The 27,148-nt window shown below is 42.4% G+C and overlaps 1 protein-coding gene across 1 annotated transcript in view; it reads left to right on the forward strand.

Annotated features, from left to right (window-relative positions):
- adcy5 (adenylate cyclase 5) overlaps positions 1-26,636 on the forward strand; it is a gene marked incomplete at both ends in the record, with an annotated part of 131,089 nt that extends 104,453 nt beyond the window's left edge. Inside the window, 12 exons of the mRNA XM_080753049.1 lie at positions 6,117-6,139; positions 8,848-8,992; positions 10,899-10,996; positions 12,231-12,321; positions 15,824-15,940; positions 17,233-17,391; positions 18,776-18,951; positions 20,601-20,733; positions 22,268-22,531; positions 24,043-24,247; positions 25,265-25,389; positions 26,508-26,636. Of these exons, the coding sequence (XP_080609175.1) occupies positions 6,117-6,139; positions 8,848-8,992; positions 10,899-10,996; positions 12,231-12,321; positions 15,824-15,940; positions 17,233-17,391; positions 18,776-18,951; positions 20,601-20,733; positions 22,268-22,531; positions 24,043-24,247; positions 25,265-25,389; positions 26,508-26,636 (1,665 nt within the window). The remainder of the gene's footprint in view (positions 1-6,116; positions 6,140-8,847; positions 8,993-10,898; positions 10,997-12,230; positions 12,322-15,823; positions 15,941-17,232; positions 17,392-18,775; positions 18,952-20,600; positions 20,734-22,267; positions 22,532-24,042; positions 24,248-25,264; positions 25,390-26,507) is intronic.
- Positions 26,637-27,148: the final 512 nt, after the last annotated feature.

The following is a 27,148-nucleotide window of genomic DNA, read 5'->3' on the forward strand; positions in this document are numbered from 1 at the left end:
ACGATACCGGCTCAACTTTGACTCGACTGTGACTCTACTCACCTTTTGTTGTTACCAATTAGGCAAAAGTACATGTCACCCCGTACCTATACGGCATAGAAGCTTCCAAATACTGTTAACAAACTTTAAGACTTGCCGTTTTAAATGTCTATGTCATTGGTTCTCAATTCCAGGGACTCTGTGGGTTCTAAATTGACCCATACAAGTCTGTACCTTTGACAGTGTACAAATAGAACCAAATTAAGTAAGGGTTCATTTAAGGGGAGTTTGAGAAACACTGGTCTATGTTTATCCTGAAATGTTATCATAAACAGTTTTTTTGTTTTTGTTTTTTGTCAGTCCTCAAAAAAGAGATGAGATAGAGAGCCTTAGTATTAGATTTAATGTCAACAGTGTTTAGCACTCACCTACGCAGTGTCGCTATGGCAACCAGTTGCTTCCTATCTGCTGCAGAAAACAGAGTAAAGCAAGTAGAAATGAGCAGGTATCATGCAGTGGTTAAATGACAGTAGAATGTCATTTGCATGTTTTTCCTGATAAAATAATTTCTAGAATTCTAGAACTATTTAACCAATTATGGATGGGTACACATTAAAGAGTATTACCCCCTCAGTTCGGGAACACATTTTTGTGTATTACAGTACATGTACAGTATGTAGTACAGTATTTTTTTTTTTAAATATTGAAGTTTTTCATATTATTTTCTATGAAAGCCAAAGATGTAAGCTATCAAATAGTTTTGGATTTGTGTTTCTAACTGCGACAGAGGCTGAGTGATATGTTTTCCAGAAAAGTGGGTAATTTTCAAATCAGACTTAGGTCTTTAAGGCTTTTTTCAAATCGGACTTAGGCCTAAAAGGTTTCTCATTTATACTGTATATTTACACTAAGGGCCCTATTTTCCATGTGTTACTTACCGCCAGGTCTTATATACCGGTATGTAAGACCTGGTGGCCAATTCTGTTTTGATATTTTGAGGACGGTAAAATTTGCCTTGCGCCAAGGCGCAGTGATTGCCCTGAATTCAGTCATGGGTGTCGTTTGGGCGTTACAGTAATCAAACTAATCAGATTACTTACTACATAGTAGTAATAAGGCTGTGAAGCTGTTTACTAAATACAATACATTTTGAAGTGATACCCTGAGAGAGGTCAAGAATATGTTCCCTCATTCGTAGAAAGTTAACAGCTAATATGTGTCTTAAAAGCGGCTAGATGACACGATGATGACAATGGGTAAACTACAGCGTTTGAATCGCACAGTGATTCGCACCCAGCAAACACTCATACACGCTCTCTTTCATCTGGTGGTAAAGGCTATTATTTCGAACACCTAGAAGACCCTTGTGTGTGTGTGTGTGTGTGTGTGTGTGTGTGTGTGTGTGTGTGTGTGTGTGTGTGTGTGTGTGTGTGTGAGGGGGCGGTGTACCCCCTCGCATGCACACACAGTGCTGGGAGTGGCTTGGAGGGTCCGTCAGGGGTAAACATGGGCAGCCATGTTGAACCAAAATGCCAAAACAAGCTGTCACTCCATTCACACTCTAAGCAGGGTGTGTAGAAGAAGAAGGGGAAAAAAAGACTGGCGCAAACTCCCCAGGGAGGGTAGGTCCGCTTTGGGTAGAACAAGGAAGAGCTTATAAGGACATGGGGGTTGGCTTGGTGTTAATGTGATGCGGCTATTTTCACTTCACATCTTTATTTACTTCTCCCACTCTGGCCACCCACAGAGCTGAGAGAACTCTGCGAATGGTGATTCACTCATGAGCAGGGACACGCACGCACACACACAGATACACACAAAGTGTTATCTTTTGCTTGTTATCTTGGGTTGTCAGCCCACTCTCCCTTTCTTCCTCTCACTCTTTCTCTCCCTCGCTGTCTCGGGAACGTCGAATGCTTTTATTTATGTATCCATTGTGGGTGAGAAGATAGCGTTTGGTCACAAAGTAATAGACTTCCATTAGTTGTCCCTGCAACTCTATTTCTGTGTCCATGCAACAACTCTATTTCATCAACAGAAGGCCAGAGCAGTTTTCAGAGTTGTAGCCACTTCACAACTGAAAGACTTAACCAAATTTCAAAGCTCACAAGGTATTGCGCTGCATCGTGTTGTGAGCTTGTAGATTCGAAATATTTTCTAAATTGTTCGAATTTCTTTTTATTTTCACCTATAATGACATTCCCAAAATTCAGCCCTGAACTTGTAAAAAAGGTATGGATTTTGCTGTGCTGTGCAGCGTGTGCAGAACATTGACACTGACATTGGGTGCCAACCGCAACGCAGTTGAATCTGGCCTCACACAGCGAGCTCTATTTGGACCCTTCTTTGGCTATTGCAGTTGTGTGTGTGTGTGTGTGTGTGTTGTTGGCCTGTATTTGTTGGCCTGTGGTCAATGATTATGAGCTGTCAGACATGTTCTCGTACCCCGCCGAGCGCATCGAGTGCTAAATTAACGAGACGAGTATGCAGAGAATAGAGTGGCCGAGCCTGATTTATTCTTTGGATTATGACGTGTGTTGTGCGGCCCAAAATAACAGATCTACATTCTCACGACGCGCACCGCAAGAATATGTTATTTTCACCCCATGACATCGATGGAGCATTAAGCATGACAGGAAGTGGGAGGTGAGGTGTACGCCTCCCCTGTGTCTTTATTGGCTCCCTGGTAGGCATAGTTTTACTGAGGTTAGGGTTAGGGTTAAGGTTGGGGTAGGCATAGTTTTACTGAGGTTAGGGTTAGGGTTAAGGTTGGGGTAGGCATAGTTTTACTGAGGTTAGGGTTAGGGTTAAGGTTGGGGTAGGCATAGTTTTACTGAGGTTAGGGTTAGGGTTAAGGCTAGGTTTAGGCATAGTTGCAAAAACGACAACTGTCATAAAATCGACTTCTGGCCAATCACAGCGGGGTTAGCCTAGAACTGTGGTGGGATCCATAAGGTGTTCGTCCGTATCGGTATATAGTGACTTCTCCTCTGTTGGGCTTTGAGCCGGTGGCAGCCTCTCTGTTCTCAGGTGTGAATGCATAGTCATTTTATGTAATTTAAACAAAATAAATTGCAGTTTGAGAATCTCTCAGTTTTTTTCTCGGTGAGCGACACTGAAGTATAAATGTGGTTACTGAGATGGTGGCCTGTTGATGTGGCCTGTTGAACGTACTCTACATGCTATGTTTGTTTTACTTTCCCCTCATCCTGTCCTCTCGCTCGCTCCCTTTTCTGTATCTGTCTCTGCATCATGTCGCTCTCTTTCCTCTCTCACTGTCCCTTCCCCTCGACTTCTACATTGCACATAAATCACCCAGCACCCATTAAAGATAAAGTAAGCAGCGGTGATGGCGCGAGAGCATAGGAAGGCAGGCGAAGGGCCATGAGAGAATATTTCTTTGTGTGAGTGAGTGTGTGTGTAGTTGTGTACAGTGTGTGTACAGTGTGTGTACAGTGTGTGTGTGTGTGTGTGTGTGTGTGTGTGTGTGTGTGTGTGTGTGTGTGTGTGTGTGTGTGTGTGTGTGTGTGTGTGCGCGCACACGCGTGTGCATGTTCGCTTGTGTGTGGAAGGGAGATGGGGAAGACAGAAGAGTATCCAGAGACAGACAGGCAGAGCAGAGCAGCGGCAGTGTGAGAGAGTGACATTATGAGGTGTTGAGCTATGTGTTCTACATGATATGTACTGTAGTGCAAAGCAGTAGTTCTCAACCTGTGGGTCGGGACCCCCAGGGGGGTCCCCAAACTATTTTGGGGGGTCGCCAGATGATTAACTTAATGTGCAACATTGTTTTCTTACTCAACAGTAAACAAACCAACATAACGTTTAAGTGTATGGAGTTTATCTGCATATTTCTAAAGTGACAATTTAAGGACTTTTTAATACCAAATGAAACATTGGACAATTGTGAAATCGTTGCGTTTTGTGTTCTTTTCGGGCGGGTTTCTAAAGTGTACAGTAGTTGTTTATTTGGGCTTCCTGCCTAATGTTGTTTAAACCAGTGGTTGTCAAACAGTTTCATGTCAAGGACCCCTAAACTAATTTTTATTTGTTTATGGGCAAACACATATTTTGTGCCAGGGACCCCAAAAAAAGATCTGTGCAGATATTTAATGTTTTAAAGATATTCTAGATTTTTGTTGAAAATAGCAGATCTCAAGCTTGTGAGTCTGTAGATGTGCTTCATGTTTTGTTCCTCTCGCAAAATCTGGTAACACTGGCTGTATTCTATGCAGTGTATTGTACAATGTACTGTACACTACATGTGAATAATAAACAATGAATTTGTTATTCATTGTTTCATTCATTGTCACAGGTGCACGAGTAAAAGTGAACGTGTGGCAAGTTTTTTTTTTTCAAATCTTCAGCCTGGATGTCGTAAAAAGTATTTTAGACAAGGCTGGTTGTAAGAAAATAGGCGATTTACAAGCTCACAGCACTCTGCTATCTTTTGCAAAGAGATCTGGTATAGAGGGGTGGGGGACCAAGTACAGAGCCGATCCCAGTCAAATACAGTACAGTAAGTATTAGTTTACTAACTATACTATGGAGGGTTCAAGTGTTTTAATATAGTGGGCTACCATCCTATTGGCTTGTATTGTTGTGTGTATCCACAAGAGGGCAATGGTGGCACACATTTGGAGCCAGCCTGGCTGCTATAATGAACCTGTATCACCACTGCCATAATGATCTCTGGTACAGGCTGCTTCTATTAGTGTCATCAGGCAGCGTGATAAGGAATGAGGGAGTGGGCGAGGGAGTCTAATTACCAACTTTCATCTCAAACTAAACTTTCATCTCATTGTCTTTGAGGATGTAATAACAGCTCCCTTTCTGTTCAAGTACACATCTTTCCTTGATCGCTCTGCTTATTATTTTCTCTGCTTACCAAGGAAATAAATCAAATAATAATGACTTACAGTACTTAGGCTACTTGATAGTGGGTTATTAGTTGTTGTTGTTGTTGTTTTTGCTAGAGCTTTGCTTCAAGCCATGCTGAGCTAAAATGTTGAGAATAAAAAGGGAGATGCCAATCCCCTGCTGCAGTTTGACACAGATGGCATTGTGTTAAGCATTGAGATTCTTAAGCACTTAAAGCTGTTTAAACACATAGTTGACCAGAGTTCCCCATGGTTCTATACTAGCCCCCGCTTTTTTTCCCCTCTTCACCAAAATTAATATCTTCCCTGAAAATGTCCAATCTACAAGCTCACAGCATGCCATGTTGCAAGTTACACATTGTGAGCTTATAGATGTGTTATTTTTGGCCGGATGTCCACCTGTCCACCTTCGCCGGATGTCCTAGTCTCTGACCTGACACCTTCTGCTGTATTTCATTCCTTTTCTCAAATAAGCAATTTATTTCATCACACCTCGGGTGCTGACCGTAGCTGAAATGAAAGCTGCACAAAGTTTGATTACAGTATGAACTAGAACTGCACTCTGTCGAAAGTGCACCAGCAGAGCGTGCCATGAGCTGCGCTCACCACTGGCATCACCATTGGCGATGCCAGTGACATCACCACTGGCATCACCGGGAATGCTGGTCCCTCATTGGCTGTTAATGATGACGTTGCTAGAAATGGTGGTCCCTGATTGGGCTACGGGTTTAAGCACCCACAGCTCCCTACCTCCCTACCTACATACATGCATACCTATGAACGCAGTACTTGCGCGCTCTGCTGGAGCAAGTAATGAGGTGAATGCTGTTTTCTCTAGATATGTACTGTAGTGATGACTGAACTCTTGACCTGTAAAGACTGATATCAGTGTCACGTTATACCAATCAGATGCTGGTATTAGTATTAGTAGTGACTGTACTATATAAAAAACATTATTACACAAAGAAGCGCACATAATCTGACGGGCCTTGTCCAACATTGTTGTAGTGAAATCACCATGTTGGCCTGGTCTAAGCCCATGTCGAACGACTTGTAATCACCTGAACAGATTTAATTTCCTCTTTTTATTGGGGATTTCTTAAAATGAATTAGAACTTGGTCCTTCCGGACATGTCCAGATAAAGTGGGCCTTTGTGAGAGCCAGTCGGGGGTAGCATACCGTATATTGCTGTCAGATTACTTGAGTCCCAGATAATGTCTTTTCCCACTTAACAGTCTCTCTTTCCTGTCTTCTAGGGATTCGAAGACCCCAAGGACAAGTGAGTACAGATGTCCCCTCCTTCCTACCCCACCCAGTCTCATGCCTTTTTTCCTGTATGCCAAGGTGATGGGCTGCTTGTATTAATAACTATCAGCCTGTTTTTTTCATAGGGGTGTAACGATATAGTAACTGCATCGAAATATCGTTTTTAACTTAAAAAATCGAAGTATATCGAAATGAAAACAACTAAAATCGAATCGTATCGTTTGTATTTGTATCGTATCGAATTGGCAGTGCAAAGAATCGATTGTATCGATACTACCTACGTGTTCATTGTATTTAGCATTTTTAAGAAGAAAAAATTAAAAGGAGGGGTTTAATTACTTTTCCTTTCCATATAGCTACACTGGTCTATCGATAAATTTGTGTATTCTCTGGGTTCATGTCATGGTGCAGGTTTGTCAATATACAATGTCCATGTATTTGGCAGATAATCACTGTGTTTACTTATTTATATCCATAATACATTTTTCCCTTTAAAACCTGCACTATCCCACACCTTTCACACAGATTTAATTTCTTTGCAAAATAGTTACTATATCGATTTTAAATCATTGAATCAAATCGTATCGTATCACCATGAATAAACCAATATCGTTCATGTATCGTATCGTCAACCATGTATCGTGATATGTATCGAATCGCTATTAAAATGTATCGTTACACCCCTATGAAATTTTTCGGCATTTCATTTATACAGGCGAAATCTTTAAAAAAACATTGTCAAAAAGAGCACAAATATCAGATCTACAAGCTTACAACTCATTGCATTGGGGTGCACTAATGACTTGTAGATCATCTATTTCCACTATTCGCACTATGGCGCAGTATATAGGGCAAAAGTGGTTAATAATGGTGGTGATCGTTGTGGCAACCTTATTCATCTCTTAGAGTTGATTAACATAAGACTATGTTATGTCCCAAATATTGTTCCACTCGTCGTCTTTGCTCTTCTCCTCCTTGGGCTTTCCTATCAACAATGTTTACCCCGGGTGTCTGTAGCCTCGCGTAGCCAGGCTTACTCATCTCCGAAGAGAAAAGCCTGGTGACAATAGAAGGCAGAAAGCGTTCAACTTCCGCCGTAGGAATTTCACCGGAAGCTGTATTTTTTTCACGGTGCGGTGTTCCTGCAAACGTATTCCCTGCACGAAATTACGTCTCCTGCTCCGTCGGTTGCGCACGCAATAAACAATATACAAACAAAAACATTGATTCAAGCAATGTTACACCTATTAAGAGTGAGTTAAGAGCTACAATCTATTTTAGTTTTTTCGCTGGGGAATGTAAACAGACCCGCACCGCATGACGTAACGTCCGTTAAACGCAGACATCCGCTAGAAATCTTGGAACACACCGGAAGGCATATTGTCTACAGGGTGGGGTGTCTGTATGGCACAGGGGTAAAGAACTTCTCTGGCTGGCCGGATGCTTCAAGGCACACAATTGGCCCAGCTTGTGGGTGGGGAACCGAAAAAGGATTGTGTTTTTGTGGGTGTTCTAGAGCAGTGGTTATCAACCTGTGGGTCTGGACCCCCACGGGGGTCCCCAAACTGATTAGTCCTGGGACACTTTAAGACCAATCATCACAATCATACTAGTTATATTGTATTAACATACGCCACCATACAGATTGGTTAAAATAACATTGTGTTCATTAAAATAAGTTCCGGACTGCAGCTTTAACCCATTTTGGGGCAGGAACCCCATTTTGTAACTATACCTTTCAGGACGGGAACCCCTTTTGGGTTTCTTGTTGCTATGTAGGCCTACAGTATATTATGTACTGTAGCAACATATTCTATTTATTGAGCAAATACTGTATTTTTAGAATCTGACTCAGTCCTAAATGGGTTAATATGAGAGAATACAACAAGCACATGTCATTTCTATTTGGTTTTGGGGGTCATTGATGCCTGCGAAAAGGGTATAATCGATGTTAGGTGGTTTGTCATCGGCTATAAGACATGTAATACAAAACATCATCTTTCAGGGCGCTCAGGTGGCGCAGTGGTAAAGTGTCTGCCCACCACAGTGGAGGCTGTGGGTTGCTGTGGCGCATCCGGCATTGTCAGGCGTCTATACGAACACAATTGGCTATATTATGCACAGCAGCCATTTTGGAGAGAAGTTGGGTCTCTTCTCACTTCCTTCACAGGTGTTACCAATGATACTAATGAAGGCTCTGTTCCATTCTTGTCAAACAGAGTCAGGGTGTGATATTGTGCATGTTGGCTCTCAAAACTCTCTGATATAACCAAATGGACCATAAGGGTCCATTTGGTTCCTTTTGTACACTCTCAAGAGTTATGGGGGACCTTGAAATTAAAAAGTTTGAGAACCACTGTGCTACACTAAATGGAACAGAGCCTTCATTAGTATCATTGGTAACACCTTTGAAGGAAGTGAGAAGAGACCCAACTTCTCTCCAATATGGCTGCTGTGCATAATATAACCTGGTGTTCGGGGAGGGAAGTTGGGCTGGGAGGATGATATCACTGCCTACGGGCTGGGGCAGCACTTGTCAGCAGGGAGTGTTGGGCAGGAAGAGTAGGATGACGGCTCTATGTCCTCCCGGTGGGGGCTCCTCACTGGCAGGTGAGAACATCTGAGAAAACAGCAGAGCTGTTGCATATACACTCAGAATCCCCTGAGAGGCAAACAACAGCTGGTCTCGTCTTGTGTGTTATCTAGACATTTCATTTTCAGAAACACGCAAGAAAACCTCAACCCAGAGGACGAGGTCGACGAGTTTCTCGGCAGAGCCATCGACGCACGCAGCATCGACCGGCTGCGCTCGGAGCACGTCAAGAAGTTTCTGCTCACCTTTCGAGAGCCCGACCTGGAGAAAAAGGTACGGACGTACAGTATACACACACACACACACACACACACACACACACACACACACACACACACACACACACACACACACACACACACACACACACATACACACACACACGCACACGCGCGCACACAAACATACACACACACACACACACACAGGGGTGTCGCACCAAATTCTGGGCCCTGGGTACAGAACATTCATGGGCCCCCATGAATGTTCTTCATAGGGGGAGAGGGTTTAACCCATTTAGACTGGGAACCATTATTACACATTATTTTGTGCTTTAACTATTGAAAAATAGCAGATCTACAAGCTCACAGTGCGGCACCGAGTGCTGCGCTGCGAGAAAAATCGTGAAATCAGTGGTGCTCAAACTTTTTCATGTGAAGGACCCCCAAAATGGACCCCCCCAGGAACAAAATTTGAGTTACAAATGTTCGCTTAAAAAATACATATATTCAAAGATTTGCACACATTTTACGACTTTTCAAGCTGCTATTTTTCAATAGCTAAAGTATAAAATAATTAGGATCCCTCCGCCTTGGGCCCTATAGTAACTCAGTCCCACTTTTTCCCCCTTGTGACGCCCTTGCACACACACACACACACACACACACACACACACACACACACACACACACACACACAAACAAACAAATGGAAAACATCCATGTAACATACACACATATACGCGGGCAAACAAATACACACATTGCCAATATCACACCGTGTAGTTGGCCGCAACAAGCAATCTTTCTCACAGCACTCCACTCTTCAAAATCCAGTCCAATTACTGTCCTTTGAAGTATGTGTGTGTGTAGGAGGTGGTGTTTCAATTAAAGCACAGTTCAAAAGGAAGACGGGAGAAAGTGAGGATAGAGAGAGAGGTGTGAATAGTGAGGAGATACAGCGCCGGTAGGTGCCAAAACTACACCTGCAAGTGAGGAGGAAGGTTAGACTTGAAAGTCAGAGCGAGAAGGACAGGGGACAAGGGCAAACGAGACACCGTTTAAAAATGCTTTCTGATTGTTCCTCTGTCTGTTGCCATGTTTTTCTGGGTAGCATCTAGTAGTGCCTGGAGCACATCTGAAGATGTTGTTTTGTGAGATCATGTGTGACAAATAAACCAGTGGTGGACATGCAGTAAACAAGTACATTTACTTGAGTACTGTACATAACTAAAACATTTTAGTACCGGTATCTCTATTTTACTTGAGTATTTGTAGTTTTTGGATACTTGGCTTTCACTCCAATACAGTATATTAAAAGACTACCGTTCTGTATAGTGTACTGTGACTTATGCATATTGGCTCCTCGACTATATAACTGCATTTTATCTTTTTATTTATCTTTTCCACATATACAGTATGTACATAAAGAAAATATTTTTTTCAAATCTTTCCAAACTTGTAAAATTCAATTTTAAGTCAATGTAATGGGATGTACATGGTCCTGATACACCAGGAGTCCTGGCAATGTTCCCGTTTGCTAGAGAAGCCTGCAGCTTACATTGGGAATGTGAAAATACACAGGCAAGACACATTGCACATTTGAACCATTGGGTGGTCTTCTAGAGAAGTAATGGCGAGTCCTTAGATAAACACCATATCAAAATCAATCGTGGCACTGCTTCTTTAAGCTAACATACATTGAGGCAATTATTCCGGTACGTTTTCTAGCATTTTGATGATTTTGGACAAAAAGTAAAACAATCCCTGAAAATGGAGCAACTGATGTCAAATTGGCATGTACTGTATTTGGACCTCCTTTAAACTAAAACATTTCTTTTCTCTTTCTTATAATTTTTAGCAGTTCCACTCATTTTGTCACAGTAGCCAGTATTGTTTCTTTCCAGGCGATGTCTGGTGATAATGCATGGTTCTTGTTTCTTTGTCTCCTCCTCCTTCAGTACTCCCGGCAGGTGGACTCCAAGTTCGGTGCCTACGTGGCCTGTGCCTCGCTCGTCTTCCTCTTCGTCTGCTTCATCCAGATCGTCATCGTTCCCGAGTGAGTCCTCTTCTCGCTTAACCCATTAAGGCCGCGGGAATTATTTTATACTTTTATACAAGCTCACAGCGCGGCACTATCTGCTATCTACAAGCTTGGTGGCCAAATACATATAATTCTATGGGTCCTCCTTGACATGAAAAAGTTTGAAAAACACTTACAAATAAACATGCGTTTTTCAAAAAGCTTAGAAGGATTTAGAAGACATTTATAGAATCGGGTCAAAATATTAAAATCTTCACGATTTAAAAAAAATAGCATAAAATAAAATAATAATGCGTAATAATGCGTTCCAGACCTAACTGGGTTTATAGGCCCTTCACCTACACACACACATGCACACACGCACACACACACACACACACACACACACACACACACACACACACACACACACACACACACGCACACACACTGACACACGCACACACACACACACACACACACACGGACACACGCACACACACACACACTGACACACGCACACACTCATACACACACCCCCCTTGGACCACTTTCACTTTCACAGATGGTCTTGTGTTTGTGAAAGGCCATTCTCTCCCCAGAGGGGCTTTGAATTGTGAGGAAATGTCAAATTCGATCGTTTTGAAAGACGTGAAAGGCTGGCTCAGTAGGTCTGAGCAGGAAGAGAACAACGTGTAGATGACAGTTCTCATTAAAGGGGACAAAGATGAAACGGCTGCTTTAATGAAGCTGCTTTATACTCCGAGCTGGATGCTGCAGCTATGAAAGCGTGTTGAATCAAATTCAGCGTGATTAGAGCTCACTACGAGAGAGATTTACAAAAAAAAATACGTATTTTCGATCTTCTCTACACTGACCTCCATTCTCTTTTGACCTATTTTATTATAAACCACATGGACCCTGGCATCATGATTCTCGGCATGTCATAATAGGCGAACATTTGACAAAGAGATTGGGGAAAAAGAAGGGGGGGCGAGTATAGAGCCTTGAGGGACCATAAAATAGCACATATTTGTGTAATCCAGGAATTAAGGTGGGAAGTGGGAAATGGGTTATAAATAGCAAAACATGCAAGTTAGAAAGGTGCACATCACACACACACACACACACACACACACACACACACACACACACACACACACACACACACACACACACACACACACACACACACACACACACACACACACACACAATCTCACACATGCACTCACATCCTCGCCTGTCTTTTCTTCTTGTCTGTTCCCAGTTCTAGTCTGATGATGCTAGGCTTCTTCATCACCTGTCTGGTCATCCTGATGGTCGTCATGTTCATCTCCACCGTCTACTCCTGTTTTGGGGTGAGTATTTCCTGGTCAAAACTAGAGATGTACACATAAGAAATGTCCTTCCTGATACCGATTCAGATAATTTGCTTATAGGTCGATACAGAGTACTGATACGATACCACTAGGACAGGGTTTCTCAAAGTGGGGTCCTGGGATAATATAACAAATGGACCCTTACAGGTCTGTATGTAACAAAGGTCTATAACAAATGGACCCTTGCAGGTCTGTAACAGGTCTTTTGGTCTGTAACAAGTTTTTTGAGAACCACTGATCTAGGAATAAATAAAACTGTGAAATATAAAACAGTAGTGCAACTGAAGCATTCAAATGACATATCATCATGTGATAAATGATGTTGTATGGGAACGGCATACTGTAGACTGGCATACACGCCGATACTGATACCAGCATTTCCGGTACTGGTATCGGTATCGGAACAACTCTAGTCAAAACGTGCGTCATCAATGTCTCAAATGTGACGTACAGTCAAGGAAGAGACATGTTAGTCTGTTATCTGTTAAAGCTAAGAATATACTGTAAGAAGTGATTGGAAGGATTGAAAAAGCATGTAGAGTGAAATGTTTCATGTTGTTCCCATGGTCATATCAAACAGGTTTGGACCTCTCCCAGTTATGTTATATTGGAAACTTTCTCACCCAAAAGATGCTGCTGACTCAGATGATGATCAGTAGGGCAACAGGTGGACAAAGTACTCAACTCCAGTAATTGAGTTGAAGTATAAATACTCCTGGTCAAATATTTCTCCACTACAGGTTAATGTTGTTCAGTGACACCGGTATGTGTATTTGAGCTAAAGTACTCAAATACACAAGTACTTGCTTTTAAAGTACTTGCTCTTAAGCATTCAAAAGTAAAAGCTTTTAAAAATTCAATAGTACAAATTACAAAGTACATTCTCTTTTTTTAAATTAATGCTTTGCTGTTTTGAAATGTAGAAATGTCCCCCCAAAATATCAAAACATGAAGAAAAAAAAAAACAACAGAAAATAGCCAATCTACAAGCTCATAATGAAGTTCAGAAGTTCAACACTTGTCTTTGAAATGTAGTACTACACAATGCGCACAACACGTCAAAATGCTACACAATGTTTGGAAAAATCAGGACAAATTGTAAAACATGGGGGGGGGGGGGTCCGCACTCCGCAGCCCAAATGCATATCAATGTATGAGTCTTTGACATGAAAATGTTTGAGAACCACTGTTGTAGGTGATATTAGAGAACCCATTAAGCCTCTAACCTGGAGTCCACCTGTGATGCAGTGCGGTTCATTTGTCCGAGAAGGCCTCGTTTATCACGGCTTTGTTCTGACAACATGACAGAATGTTGTATGAGCAGCACTACTACTACTACAGTACACCTGGGAGGTTGCCATTGATTTTCTTGATTTTCTACTTCTCTCTCTGTGTGTGTGTGTGTGTGTGTGTGTGTGTGTGTGTGTGTGTGTGTGTGTGTGTGTGTGTGTGTGTGTGTGTGTGTGTGCGTGTGTGTGTGTGTGTGTGTGTGTGTGTGTGTGTGTGTGTGTCTTTCGCATCATGGTCAGGTATGCCTCTGGGCTGCCGGTACAGCTGGCTGGCATATTGACAGACAGTAGTAATTGCCTCACTCTGGGTGTGTTTATCTCTGGTATTGGTCTTTGAAGAAAGCACTGTTGGCCGATGACGTCAGAGAGCATAACAGCCGTGGCAGCCCTTGGGATAACCTTTTAGATTAATTTCCGGTTTTCTCTCACTCTGCTGGCTCAGTCTGGACTGACGATAGGTCGTGAGGGAAATAAGAGATGAAAGAAAAGAACCAGGCGGCCTCTCCCACTTTAGCGTTTTTATTGGAGTGTTTTATCTGTCAAGTCACTGTTATACATTATATATGGAAACATTCCGGCTGTATTATTGTACATTTTTATGTCTGGGAGATCATGCAATTCTTGGTACCCCTAAATTTACATATACCTGTAGCTGCTGTCGGGTGGAAACCTTGCACTGTATGTCCAATACATGTATCGCGACACATTGTAAGCTTGTAGATCTACTATTTTCACTACTTTTGTGTGACACTCAAAATAAAACTATTATTATCTTGGTTGTTTAAAGTTGATGTCTATACTTACTTATTTGTAAACAAATAATAACAATAAATTCTACATTTTAATTTATGGTATCGTCTCTGTCGGGTGGAAACCTCATATATCCAAAACTGTTACTTTTCATTCAAATTCAAAAGTAGCAAAATAAGTAGCAGATCGGCAAACTCGATTGGCTTCATGCAGCGTGTATATCTGCTACATTTGATACTTTTGTGTGACGCAGTAGTACAGTCAAGTAGTGTATTAATTTACGAAAAAAAAACACCAAAAGTTAAAATACGGAGATAAGAGTTTCCTCGACTGTAACAAAAGGTGTTACAGTTTACAGTTTAGGCATTTAGCAGTGTTCATTCCTTCCTTCCACCGCCGTAAAGCCAGAGTTATACTGAATTAGGCACGGGCATGCCCACCGTTAGTTAGCCGCGCATAACTAAGTATAATGTTGTTGTCGGGTGGAAACCTTGTATGTCCAAAACCGTTCGTTTTGTATTTATCATTTCAAAAATGATTTAAAAATAGTGAAAACAGACGATCTACAAGCACACAACGCCTCATGTTGCGAGGCGTTGTGTGCATGTAGATCAGCTGTTTTCACTAGTTTTGTGTGAAAGTATTGTGTGATGAAGATAAGAAAACGTTATTGTCCATCAAACTTTGCATAACATGGAAATTTGTCTTTGTACACAGGCAGTCAGTCAGTATACAACAATAACATATACAAAGTGACAGAATACACAAATGCTATATAAAATGCATCCAATGACATAGCAACAGTGCAACAGTGATCAAGAGCTGTAGGGGTTGGAACTATTCAAACATTTTCTTTGCTAGAGGTACTCTAAGCCTCCTGCCCGATGTTAACAGCTCAAATGAGGGGCGAAGAGGGTGTGTAGTGTCATTAGTGTGGTTGCCCAACAGGGCAACACACTGTAGTCGTGGGGAAACTTAATTTATTCTAGATAAACTTTATTTGTGAATGGGTTTTAACCTTGAATCAATAGGTGATTGCGATTTTTGAAGACCGTAGCCCTGAAACGTCTGGGATTCTGGTAATGTATGTATGTATGTATGTAGGTGTCCCCCTACAGCCAGTGAGGGACCAGCCTGGTGATGATGTCAGTAGAGTTTGGTATATTAGAGCGCTCTCGGTAATGTCTTCATTAACGGGCGAGGCTATTTGGGGGAGTGGTGATGTTCTGGCTATCCAGGCAATAAATATGCAACCACACTTGCAATTTCCAATTGCATCTTTTCTAGTTATAAATCTGAATTGCCTTTTTGGTTATGGTGCGGTTGTATATATATCCTAAAAGCCGGGCTTTACTTTACGAAACAATTTACACATTTGAAACCGACAGTGACGATAACTCTGGCTTTATCTCCCCTCTCCTCCTCTACCTTTGTGCTGCTAGTTCTTCCCAGTGCCCCTGCAGACTCTGTCCAAGAGGATAGTCCAGTCCAGGCTCCACAGCACCCTGGTGGGGGTCTTCACCATCCTCATCGTCTTTCTCTCAGCTTTCGTCAACATGGTAAGTTGCACCTCCCCCCCAAGTCGAATAGAAGCCCACGACGGCATGATTAGCATCGCATGAGAAGATTTTGAAAGTGTTGACAGGCTGTGAGACCAAATAAACTCCTACGCACAGTGCGGCTCTGCATCTGTCAAGCGATATCAGAATCAGAATTTAAAGTTATTCAACTTCACAGGTTTGCAGGTGTAACCTCTTCTGGATCAGGGACCACCCATATGGCCTCCATGTTCATTTTAGTGATCAATCAGCTGATTGTGTTCTGGCTTGGATGAATGAAACCATCGTAGCATACTTTAAGTTCTTATTTAAAGGAGTAGTTCACCCCCGAAATGACTTTTTTTCTATTGATTACTCACACCGTTCAGACTTTAGTTCAATTAAAATAAAATGTATTTGTCGCATTCCTAAGACAAAAATGTGATTATAGTAAATGTACCCCCATTGATTCCGGATGAGGACCCAAATGCATTTAGGTCCCCGTCCCGGAATCAATGGGGGTACATTTATTGTAATCAAATTTTTGTCTTAGGAATGCTACAAAAAACTAAAAATATTATTGAACTCAAGTCTCCATGGCGTGAATAATCAATAGGAGAAAAAAAAGTCAAAACTCACTACTCCTTTAACTCATACCCTGCCAAAAAATATGTTTCTATGATAAAAACGTCTTTAAAACGTCTTTTTCACTATGGACCTCCCTGCCAGACGTCTTCTGAACGTCTTTTTTTTTTTTTTTATTAAAAACAAAATTTTTTTTTTTTGAAACATTTAAAAAAAAAAAAAATGTTTTTGGACCTCCAACAGTGTACTAGGCATGATCGCGATCGCGAAATTGCATGTTTAACCCCCATACCAACCCCATCTTTCAAACATGGCAGCCATGTTTGTTTACATTTGAAGAAAACATAAGGGCTCCTTTCTCCTGAATGCCTGAACGGATTTCCAAGCGGATTTTTTTGTTTGAAAGCTGTGAAAAGCATGCACATGCATAGTGCATGATCTGTGCACGAATGTGTGCACCAGCGTGCACACTATTTTTTTAACCCTTTGTTGGCGAACCCGGCAATATAAGAGGTCATCCCACTTTAAATATGGCACCGACTGAGTTAATGGTGTCACTATTATTATTATTTCTTTTTTTTGCCAATTATTTGGGGGCCCTCTTGGCAATATCCTCGCGTCCCGCAGGCCAGCGCTAGTGCTCTCCCCGGTCCACAGGTTGAAGAATCACTGCTCTCTCTGCACCGTCCAATCCTCAAGTGTTCCTCTCTCCTCTCCCCTCCCGTTAGTTCACCTGCAGCACCCGGGACCTGCGCGCCTGCATCGGCTCACGCCTCAACATCAGCCGCCACAGCGTCAACGCCTGCCACGCCCACCTGCTCAACTGCACCCTGGAGTCCCAGTACAGTGTCTGTGGAGACACCTGGCCCTCCTGTAGCTTCCCCGAGGTAAGATACTGTATATCGTTGTTGTCGGGTAGAAACCCTCTGTCCAAAACCGTTAGTTTTGTATGTATCATTTTTAAAATGATTTAAAATAGTGAAAATTCCATGCCCCCAGGTTGGGGGCATGCATGCAAGTGGCTAAATATGTATTTTTTTAGACATTCCCAAGATGTACCGCAATCTTTCATGGGCAGATGTGACTTATGGTGGCTGGTGTAAATAGTAACAAAGACATTTCCGGCTTTTTCTGTCTAAAAAGACATGTTTAGCCACTTGTACACATGCCCCCACCCACTGAAATCAAACTACTAAAATTGCAAAAACAATAGAAAGCAGTAAATGAAAACATTTTAACACTCATCTTTTCTTTTCTCTAATTACAATCTAAAATATGAACCCTTGTTGTAAAAAAACAAAGTTGTCCTTTAAGTATACTACTCAAATTAATTTACTCAGTTACTGCCCACCACTGTACACAGTGCAGTTGCAGTGTCTGTGGAGACACCTGGCCTGTCTGCAGCTTCGCTGAGGTAAAGCTGGACATGTACATAGGGAGCCTGGATGTGTTCAAAAGATGTGCTATTTTAGCTATTTTGACATTTGGATCCAGAAAAGTAACCGTTTTGGACATAATGAGGTTTCCATCTGACAGCTTCAATAGCGTGGGGGTGAAAGGTCCAACCTTTGCCCTACTGTATCTGTCACAACCAAATACTTCTCATTCCTGGCAGAATGAATGTCCCCCTGGGTGATTAATAAAGTATTATCCTATCCTACCCTATGTAACCCCAACCCCAACCCACCCGCGACCTCTGAGCTAATCCAACTATTGTATCAAAATTGCCCTCCTGTCTCTTAGTGCATGTTAGTGCAGTTTTTCTTCATTATGTAGAGTGGATAAAACAGTTCAGGCTCAAAAGGTACATTTGCGTTTCCACAAAAATGCCCCACCACTACTGCATGTCCTGGAAGAAATGGTCCCTGTCATCATGACTGCTTTTTATTTAACCACTTTGACCTTAGTGTTCCTATTTTGTATTTTAGGCTCATTTTCTTTAAAACTTTCAAGTATTTCAAATACACAAATAATACAGAAATAACAAAGCAGATCTACAATGTGATTTTATACTGTAGAATAGCTATCCATCATACAAATTATACAATGGTTAAATGGTTCATAAAGTTCTCATTTTACTTCTATTTTGTAATATATCTGCTTCGTTTCTTCAGTATATTACAAATATAACACAATTTGAAAACGTCATTAAATGCGTTTAGTAGTTTGACATGACTAAAGGCCTTTCCTTCCCCCCCCCCCCCCCCCCCCGCTCTCTCTCTCTCTCTCTGCCTGTCTGTCTGTCTGTCTGTCTGTCTGTCTGTCTGTCAGTACTTCTCGTCCTGTGTGGTGCTGAGTCTGCTGGCATGCTCAGTCTTCCTGCAGGTCAGCAGCATAGGCAAGCTGTTCCTCATGCTCTTCATCGAGCTGCTCTACCTCCTCATCCTGGAGGTGCCCGAGGTCAACCTCTTCGACAACCAGGACCTGTTGATCATGGCCAACGCCATGTGAGTTCCTTCATTACTCTCTGTACTTGTATTGCTACAGTTTAAGGTCCCCACAGCTACACACCAGATCAGAATATTTGAACTTTTGTAAACAAACAAATATAGAGGGTATGCACGTGACATCAGCACCATACCCGGAGATTGTGCAGGAACGCCTACTGAGTGGCAAAGAAACTACTTTCTGGCCTTGACAGCTCATACCGTACATCCAAACAGAAAAGTCCTATTTGATTTCATTAAACAACGTTAAACTTACTTTGCCACTCACTTTGCCACTCGATTTGCTATTTGCCACTTGATTTGCCATTCACTTTATGCATGAGCATACCCTCTATTTCTGGGTAGAATGTCTCTACCCAGAAATGGATGTTTTCACAGTATCAAATCAATTGTCCAGAACTTTAGCTATGTCTTCTTTGTCAACCTGGATATTTATAATACAACAATATATTTATAATAGTCAATAACACGTGTCCAGTTCTTCCAGAAATAACGTTCATGAATATTAATGCTCCAATACTGCCATTGTTATCTACCCAGAAATATATTTTTTGGTTGTTTGATGTATAAAAAATACCTATATTCTAAATGTTGATGTCCTCACAATTATAGTAACACAACCACAACCTTCTGTGTGTGCGTGTGTTCATGTGCATCCATGCTACCATGTACCATGCATGTGTGTGTGTCTGTGCATAATATTTGTCAATAGGTTCAGCAGGTGCTAGTGCAAGTGCATAGACTGCATACTGTGTCTTTTAAGTAACTCCAAACCCTGTTTAAAACCTTCTCTGTTCTTCTCCCCACAGTCACTCCATCAATGGAACAAGGTAAGACTTATGAGGAACTGTATGTGTCTGTAGAAAGCTAATGGCCGATCTACAACCTCACAACACACCACGGTGTAGCGCATTGTGAGGTGGTAGATCTGCAATGTTTTTGCGTGGGACGGTACGACGAAGTGTAAATCATTAGTCATTAGTGTCTTCCGATTACGCTAACATCCTCATTACACAATTGGAGCTAATGTCCTGCTAACAACATGCACTTAGCTTGATGAGTCAGCTTTCAGTGGGTGTCTCTTGACAGTAACTGGTGTCTCATCCGGCAGTACAGTATGGTCTCGCGTGTCTCTCTGCACTTCAGGTTCTTATCTCTCTATACACTCCTATCCAACAGATAATTCTCGGAATGTCTGAGTGTCTGTCTGTCCCAACGTTTCTCATCGGTGGCTGGAGCCGCATGACCATTAGCATAAGAACAGACCTGACATAACTGTGAAGCCCGTTTGTCACTTTCACAAATCGTATGCTGTATATTAGCATTTTTATGGCTTATGCCATTTGAAGCACATATCTTCGAACGGGTAAGGACTAGTCTAATAAAACAATAAGAATGCCCCAAAACTCATGATTTAAAATGATTTATTGGGTTAACCTCTGTATTGCTGTAGAATAAAATAATAAAACAGGTTTTTCATATGTATCTATAGTAAAGGCTTTGTACTGATATTAAAACCTGACTCGTGTTGGTGCTGTGTGTGTGTGTGTGTGTGTGTGTGTGTGTGTGTGTGTGTGTGTGTGTGTGTGTGTGTGTGTGTGTGTGTGTGTGTGTGTGTGTGTGTGTGTGTGTGTGTGATGTCAACTCAGCTGTGAGGTGGAGTCCAAGGTTTCCCTAAAGATCATGACTCCAGTGGTCATCACCGTGTTTGTCCTGGCCCTCTATCTTCACGCCCAGCAGGTGGAGTCCACAGCCAGGCTGGACTTTCTCTGGAAGTTGCAGGTATGCGTGCGTGCGACGTGTGAGCATGTACACACGTATTTCTTTCTTTATCACTGCCTGTAGCTTCTAAGTTGCAGCAGTTCTCCTGTGTGTGTGTGTGTGTGTGTGTGTGTGTGTGTGTGTGTGTGTGTGTGTGTGTGTGTGTGTGTGTGTGTGTGTGTGTGTGTGTGTGTGTGTGTGTGTGTGTGTGTGTGTGTGGGTGACAGACAGCCTTTCTGTTCTCTGGGCTTCACTTTTAAGTACAGTATCTCAATTGATTCCTGACTACAAAAAGCAGGAAGATTGCCTCTCAACATTTTTTTCATTAACATCAATCTTCTCCACAAATTGCCACCTGCCACCCCGCAGTTGTGGAAGAAGAACTTTTTTATTTATGTAAAAGTGTCATCCACTAGTTATGGAAGAAGTACTTTTTTACTTTGAATATTCTAAAAGATAGCAGATCTACAAGCTTGAAAGCTTGTATATCTGCTATATTTGAAATGTTATCATGATTAATTGTTGATGCATCTGAATCATCTAAAGCTGTCAAATAGAACGAAAAAACATCCCATGGATGCACCTGGGACGTATCCTCAGTGATGTAGCCCAAGGTCATACAGGTTTTGGGTCTCGCAACATCATACCCCTCACTCAGGTGGCCCAGCCGGGGTGATCAAGTCCTGACTTTACGTCCCAGTAGCTACCCACGATCATCCCATTAGGGAAAGACAGGGCCACACTCCACTGCTCCGGAACTATTCTGCCAAGACTGGTGCGTGGAAGGACCAGGCTCTGTGGGTTGACTCCTGGCCGGGCTCCTCCTACGTCTCACAAGGTCCACTCCTGCTCTCACCAGGTCCTGGACCTGTGCGTAGCACCAGACTCCCAGTACCAAACATATAATTCAGGAGCAGCGGGTTCCTCAGCCGCTAACGGCTTGACTGGCCCTCCTAAAGGCCTCACCGGGGATTTGTTGGGCCTCTTCCTCACGGGGGAGACAGGCTGGTCTACATTCCGGCTGTCACTCGTAAATTTAGTGGAGTAAAAAGTACAATGTTTGCCTCTGAGATGTAGTAGAAGTGTAAAGTTTCAAGAAATGGAAATACTAATTAGCAATCTACTCCACATCTCAGAGGCAAATATTGTATATTTTACTCCATTACAATTATTTGAAAACTGTTACTTTCTTTTTTTTACTGTTGGTTTTGATTACAAAACATACATTAACCACTTCAGCCCTATGTATACTTTGGCTATTTTCAAAGGTTTTTTGAATACATTTTAGTTTTATGATAACTTGTGAACTGGGACATTCTGCAAATGATTACTTTTACTTTTGGTGCTATAAGTACATTTTGAATACCGGGGGCAGGATTTGTTGGTTGAAATCAGGTGATATTCTGGACCAGATCTGACTAGTCATGGTTTGACTTAATCTGGCCCCAATCGAGATGTCACCGATTGGTCCAGGTCCTGACCGTGCTTGCTGGGTTACTTACTTACTTAAACATGTGGTACTTGTCCCTCCACTGCCACCCTGCCACCCCGCCAGGCCACGGAGGAGAAAGAGGAGATGGAGGAGCTCCAGGCGTACAACCGCCGGCTGCTCCACAACATCCTGCCCAAGGATGTGGCCGCGCACTTCCTGCAGCGCGAGCGCCGCAACGACGAGCTCTACTACCAGTCGTGCGAGTGCGTGGCCGTCATGTTCGCCTCCATCAGCAACTTCTCCGAGTTCTACGTGGAGCTGGAGGCCAACAACGAGGGCGTGGAGTGTCTGCGGCTGCTCAACGAGATCATCGCCGACTTCGACGAGGTGAGGAGAATGGGAAGAACAGGCCTGAAGTCCTGATACACATTGTTGCTGTTCAGACCGAAACCAGTGTCACTCAAACTTAGCGAAAATAGCTATAATATATCTACAAGCTTGTAGTCAGGCTATTTTTGCTATTTTTAAGTGACAGTGGTTAAGTATGTCCAAAATGGTAACTTTTCAGGAAATGGAAAAAGAACCTGTGTTTCTATGGATCCAATGTCATTATTATTTAGTCACAAGATCTTGTTAATACTATGACTTTGGTTCAATATTCATAACACCCACAGAGAGACTTAACCATGTTCACATCTTTAAGTTCATATAACGCACGTGTAGATCGTCTTATTTCGTCTGCTTTTGCGTGACACTGTTGTACAATGAATAGGGGATTGATTTACTAAAGAAACAAAAAATGCAGATGCGCTGTTTCTGCCCGAGAGCGACGGTATCCGCCCAAAACATTGGCAGCCAGACAATTAGCAGAATTCTGCTTAAGGCCTGTCCATAAGCCGTATCTCCGAAACCAAAAAGTATGTACAGTATGTGTATTCCTACAATATGCCCCTCCCCCATCTCCTCTGTATCAGTACTTGTGTGTATTGTGTATTTGTATTTTATGTAATGTTTTTTACTTACATACTGTACAGTATGTGTTAGGGATGCCCCGATCACGTTTTTTTGTTCCCGATCCCGATCCCGATCAAATATTATTGTTTCCGATTCGATCCCGATCTTTCCCGATCCGATCTTTTGGCAAGGCATTAAGAAAAAAAAATTCTATTCATTCTATCACTTAGTGCAGCACTGAATCAACAAATTAAAAACAAAGCTTATGAGTAGTGTACCACAACATAACCATGCAAACTAAATCAAATTAAGAGCAGAATAGTGCAATAAGAACATAATTCTGTTTAATACCTCAAAAAATAAAATAAAATAGACCATTACAGCATCAAAAATAATCAACAAACTATATAAAAACTGGTAAAACATTGGCCATTTTTAAAGTTGAAACAAAATAAGTTAAGAACCAATTAACCAGTCTGCTTGAAAAGTATGCATCTGTAGCAGCTAGTTGACAGTGCAGAGAGACATAATTGCCTTCCTTTGATCCATTAACAAGGGGCCGTTACTACTTATTGGCATCAGCTGCCAGCTGGACACAGAGTCTGACACAATCTCTTCCCCTCTGCAGGGCTCTGCTCTGTGTCTGTCTCATTTCACCAAAAGCCCTTGAATATGATTGAAAATGATTAAGGATTACTGTGATTATGGTAAGCTTACGTTTCATATCGCATTCACCTTACCTGTAACTTTCACTACTCCCAGAAAATATTTTTTTATATTTTTTCCCCGATCTCCGATCTTATAAAAATGACCATATCGGTGGCTGATCCCGATCACGTGATCGGGCAACACTAGTATGTGTATACTGTAGGACCCCCTCTAAAATGAGATGCTGCATCTCAAGGGGCCTCTCAATAAATCCTGACCAAACTCTGACCCATCAGATTATCAGCGAGGACCAGTTCCGGCAGCTGGAGAAGATCAAGACCATCGGCTCCACCTACATGGCGGCCTCTGGCCTCAATGACTCCACCTACGACAAGGCGGGACGCTCGCACATCCGCGCCCTGGCCGACTACGCCATGAGGCTCATGGACCAGATGAAGTACATCAACGAGCACTCCTTCAACAACTTCAAGATGAAGATAGGTGAGCAGTAAACTCACAGATGCGGTGGGTAGATGGAATGTACACACAGACGCTGGCGCATTGCAATCTAAAAGTCATAATAGAGATTAGAAAGAGAGGTGTTACCTACTGTATAAATGCTGCAATAAGTCCAAAATAAAACCTCAGTAAAAGGCAGTAGGGACAAACAGTCAAGTCTTCAGCTGGTATAAAGTGGATCCCCAACCCAATGGCTGAACGTTATTGAAGAGACAGTATGTGATGAAGAAACTCACTCATTTGTGTGTGCAAGTGCAAGAGAGACTTTATTCAAATAGAAATTGACAAATTGACTTAATCCACCAAGATGACATCATCAACAATGTTGCTGTTACATATCGTCACTGTCGGGCAGAAACCTCGTATCTCCAAGTTTCAAATGTGTAATTTCTTTCGTAAAGTAAAGCCCTGCTTCATCATACAAGGCCATCGCACAAAAGTAGTGAAAACAGCCGATCTACAAGCACACAACGCCTCACGGTGCGAGGCGTTGTGTGCTTGTAGATCGTCTGTTTTCAGTCGTTTGAAACATTTTAAAATGATAAATACAAAACAAACGGTTTTGGACATACAAGGTTTCCACCCGACAACAACGATATGTAACCTCTAGACACCACTTCTGTAGTCGAGTCTACTGAAGATTAATGCATGGACACGTTTTTCCTGCTGAGACATAACATCCTTTAATTCCTGATATATTCTTAGGCTGATACTAGGCTGACTTTGTCTTAATGAGGCTGCTGACATTCAGTCCATGACTACACCAGGAGCTGAGAAGAGCACTGACTTTTAATCTTGACTTTCTTTGCTCCAAAATTACTTTAGTTTTGTTTAATTGTCGGTCTAATTTTCCCCCTTCTTTTCAAATGTAAGCTTTGTCCCAAAGCTTACTTTGGGTTAGGGTTAGGGTTAGGGTTAGGGTTGATTTGATCATGCCTGTTCTTCCAGTGCCTGTTGCTCTGGTGCTTTGCTTGAAGTGTCTCCAACTCTTGTCCACAGGTCTGAACATAGGCCCGGTGGTGGCCGGCGTGATCGGAGCCCGGAAACCTCAGTATGACATCTGGGGCAACACGGTCAACGTGGCCAGCCGCATGGACAGCACTGGTGTACCGGAGAAGATCCAGGTGAGAGAAGCTCTAGCTTAGAGGGGAAACGCCCTCTGTGTTCTAGAGCAGTGGTCTTCAATGTTTTCAGGCCAAGGACCCCTTATTGAGAGAGAGATGAAGCAGGGACCCCCACGACCTTTTCATAGATTCCATATAGTATTTTGGATTCATGTCAATTTGTGTTTGTAATAAACTTGACCTTTCACTCTGTACTTGGTCTGCTCTTTTCCCCCTCTACACCAGACCTCTTTACTGAAAATACTTATTTTTAGCTATAAAGTTCTCAGAATATGGACACAAAATAAGCTAGCAACAGGGGGTCCCAGACCCCCTGTTGAAGACCCTTGTTCTAGAGAATGTAGAAAATGTGTTATTGTGTTCTACATTTGTCTGTTATCTCTCCTATGGCACCACATCAATACAGCATGGAATTGTGGACAAGCTCTTATCCAACGATAACACAAATATTCTACGTTTTGGGTCTGAGAGGCTAAATGTCATCAAATGGTGGTCCGTGGCTCAAATGCTGAATAAATAATGGACCTTGATATGAATAATGTTGAAAACCGTTGAAAAATGTTCTAGAGGCCTGTTGTGTGTGACCAGTTTGACATGAACTGTGACAACACTGTCAAGTGTGTAATAATCCCCTATACATCTTTTTGGTTGAGAATTAGTAACATCTACAAAATCTCACAATTCTAAGCACCCAACGCGTGCTGAACACAGCAGTGGGTGGTATTAACCCTATTTTATATTTTTGGCTGTTTGAAAACAGCCGAACGACAAGCTCACAATTTGCCACGGTGCAATGCGTTTTGAGCTTATAGAGCTGCTATTTTCACAATTTCTGCCTCTAATATTTGACAATTTGACCAATGTTTGACCAGAGGTACTAAAAAGGTCTTAAATTGTCACTTAAGAAATGTGCAGACACCATGTATATATACCCTTATACTGTATGTTGGTTTGTTTACTGTTGAGTGAGAAAACAATGTTAACATTAAGCTAAACATCTGGAGACCCTCCCCAAAATAATTTGGGGACCCGACCCACAGGTTGAGAACCATTGCTGTGGTTTATCTAGCACGCTGTACTGTACCCTCTTTAACCGGATTCCTTCCCATCTGCTCTAGGTCACCACGGACCTGTACCAGGTACTAAGTTCCTATAACTACACACTGGAGTACAGAGGTGTGGTCACGGTCAAAGGCAAAGGAGAGATGATGACCTATTTCCTCACCGGGGGACCTTCCAGCAGTTAACAGCCGCTAAGAGACACATAAACCCTGGGGGGGGCGAGGCAACTTGAAACACAACGTGGCAGTCAACGAAGCCTCTGACATGACAAGCAGGCTCAGGGAACTGTAAGCGCTCTCGTGTTGGCTGTGACCGAACCTCACATAGTCCCTACTAGCCTCAGCTAACCCCAATGTCCGGAATGGACGAGACAGGAATGACGCCGAACCCCGCGGCTCCACTCTGAACAGAGAACCACCTGGAGGCGGAGCCTGGGTAGGCCAGAGATTTAAGGTGACCAAAGACGTCCAATCAGACTGCCAGAGACAGATGTGCCAGCCGTCAGTCGAAGTCCTTAAGGAAGGGAAGCCAGGCCGAGCACCACAGCTTGGAGTTGGTCTTCTCGCGAAGTTCTCTGACAAAATCTAGTCTAATCACTCCACTTTGCCAGATTGCCCCCGACATTCAACTGAAGGATCGGCGTGTTGAACAAACTTGCATGAGGACAATGGTTGCTTTCTCTTCCTTTCTCCATCTC

This window comes from Nannobrachium achirus (assembly GCF_963921795.1).
Source record: "Nannobrachium achirus genome assembly, chromosome: 22".
In the NCBI taxonomy this organism is placed as follows: Eukaryota; Metazoa; Chordata; class Actinopteri; order Myctophiformes; family Myctophidae; genus Nannobrachium; species Nannobrachium achirus.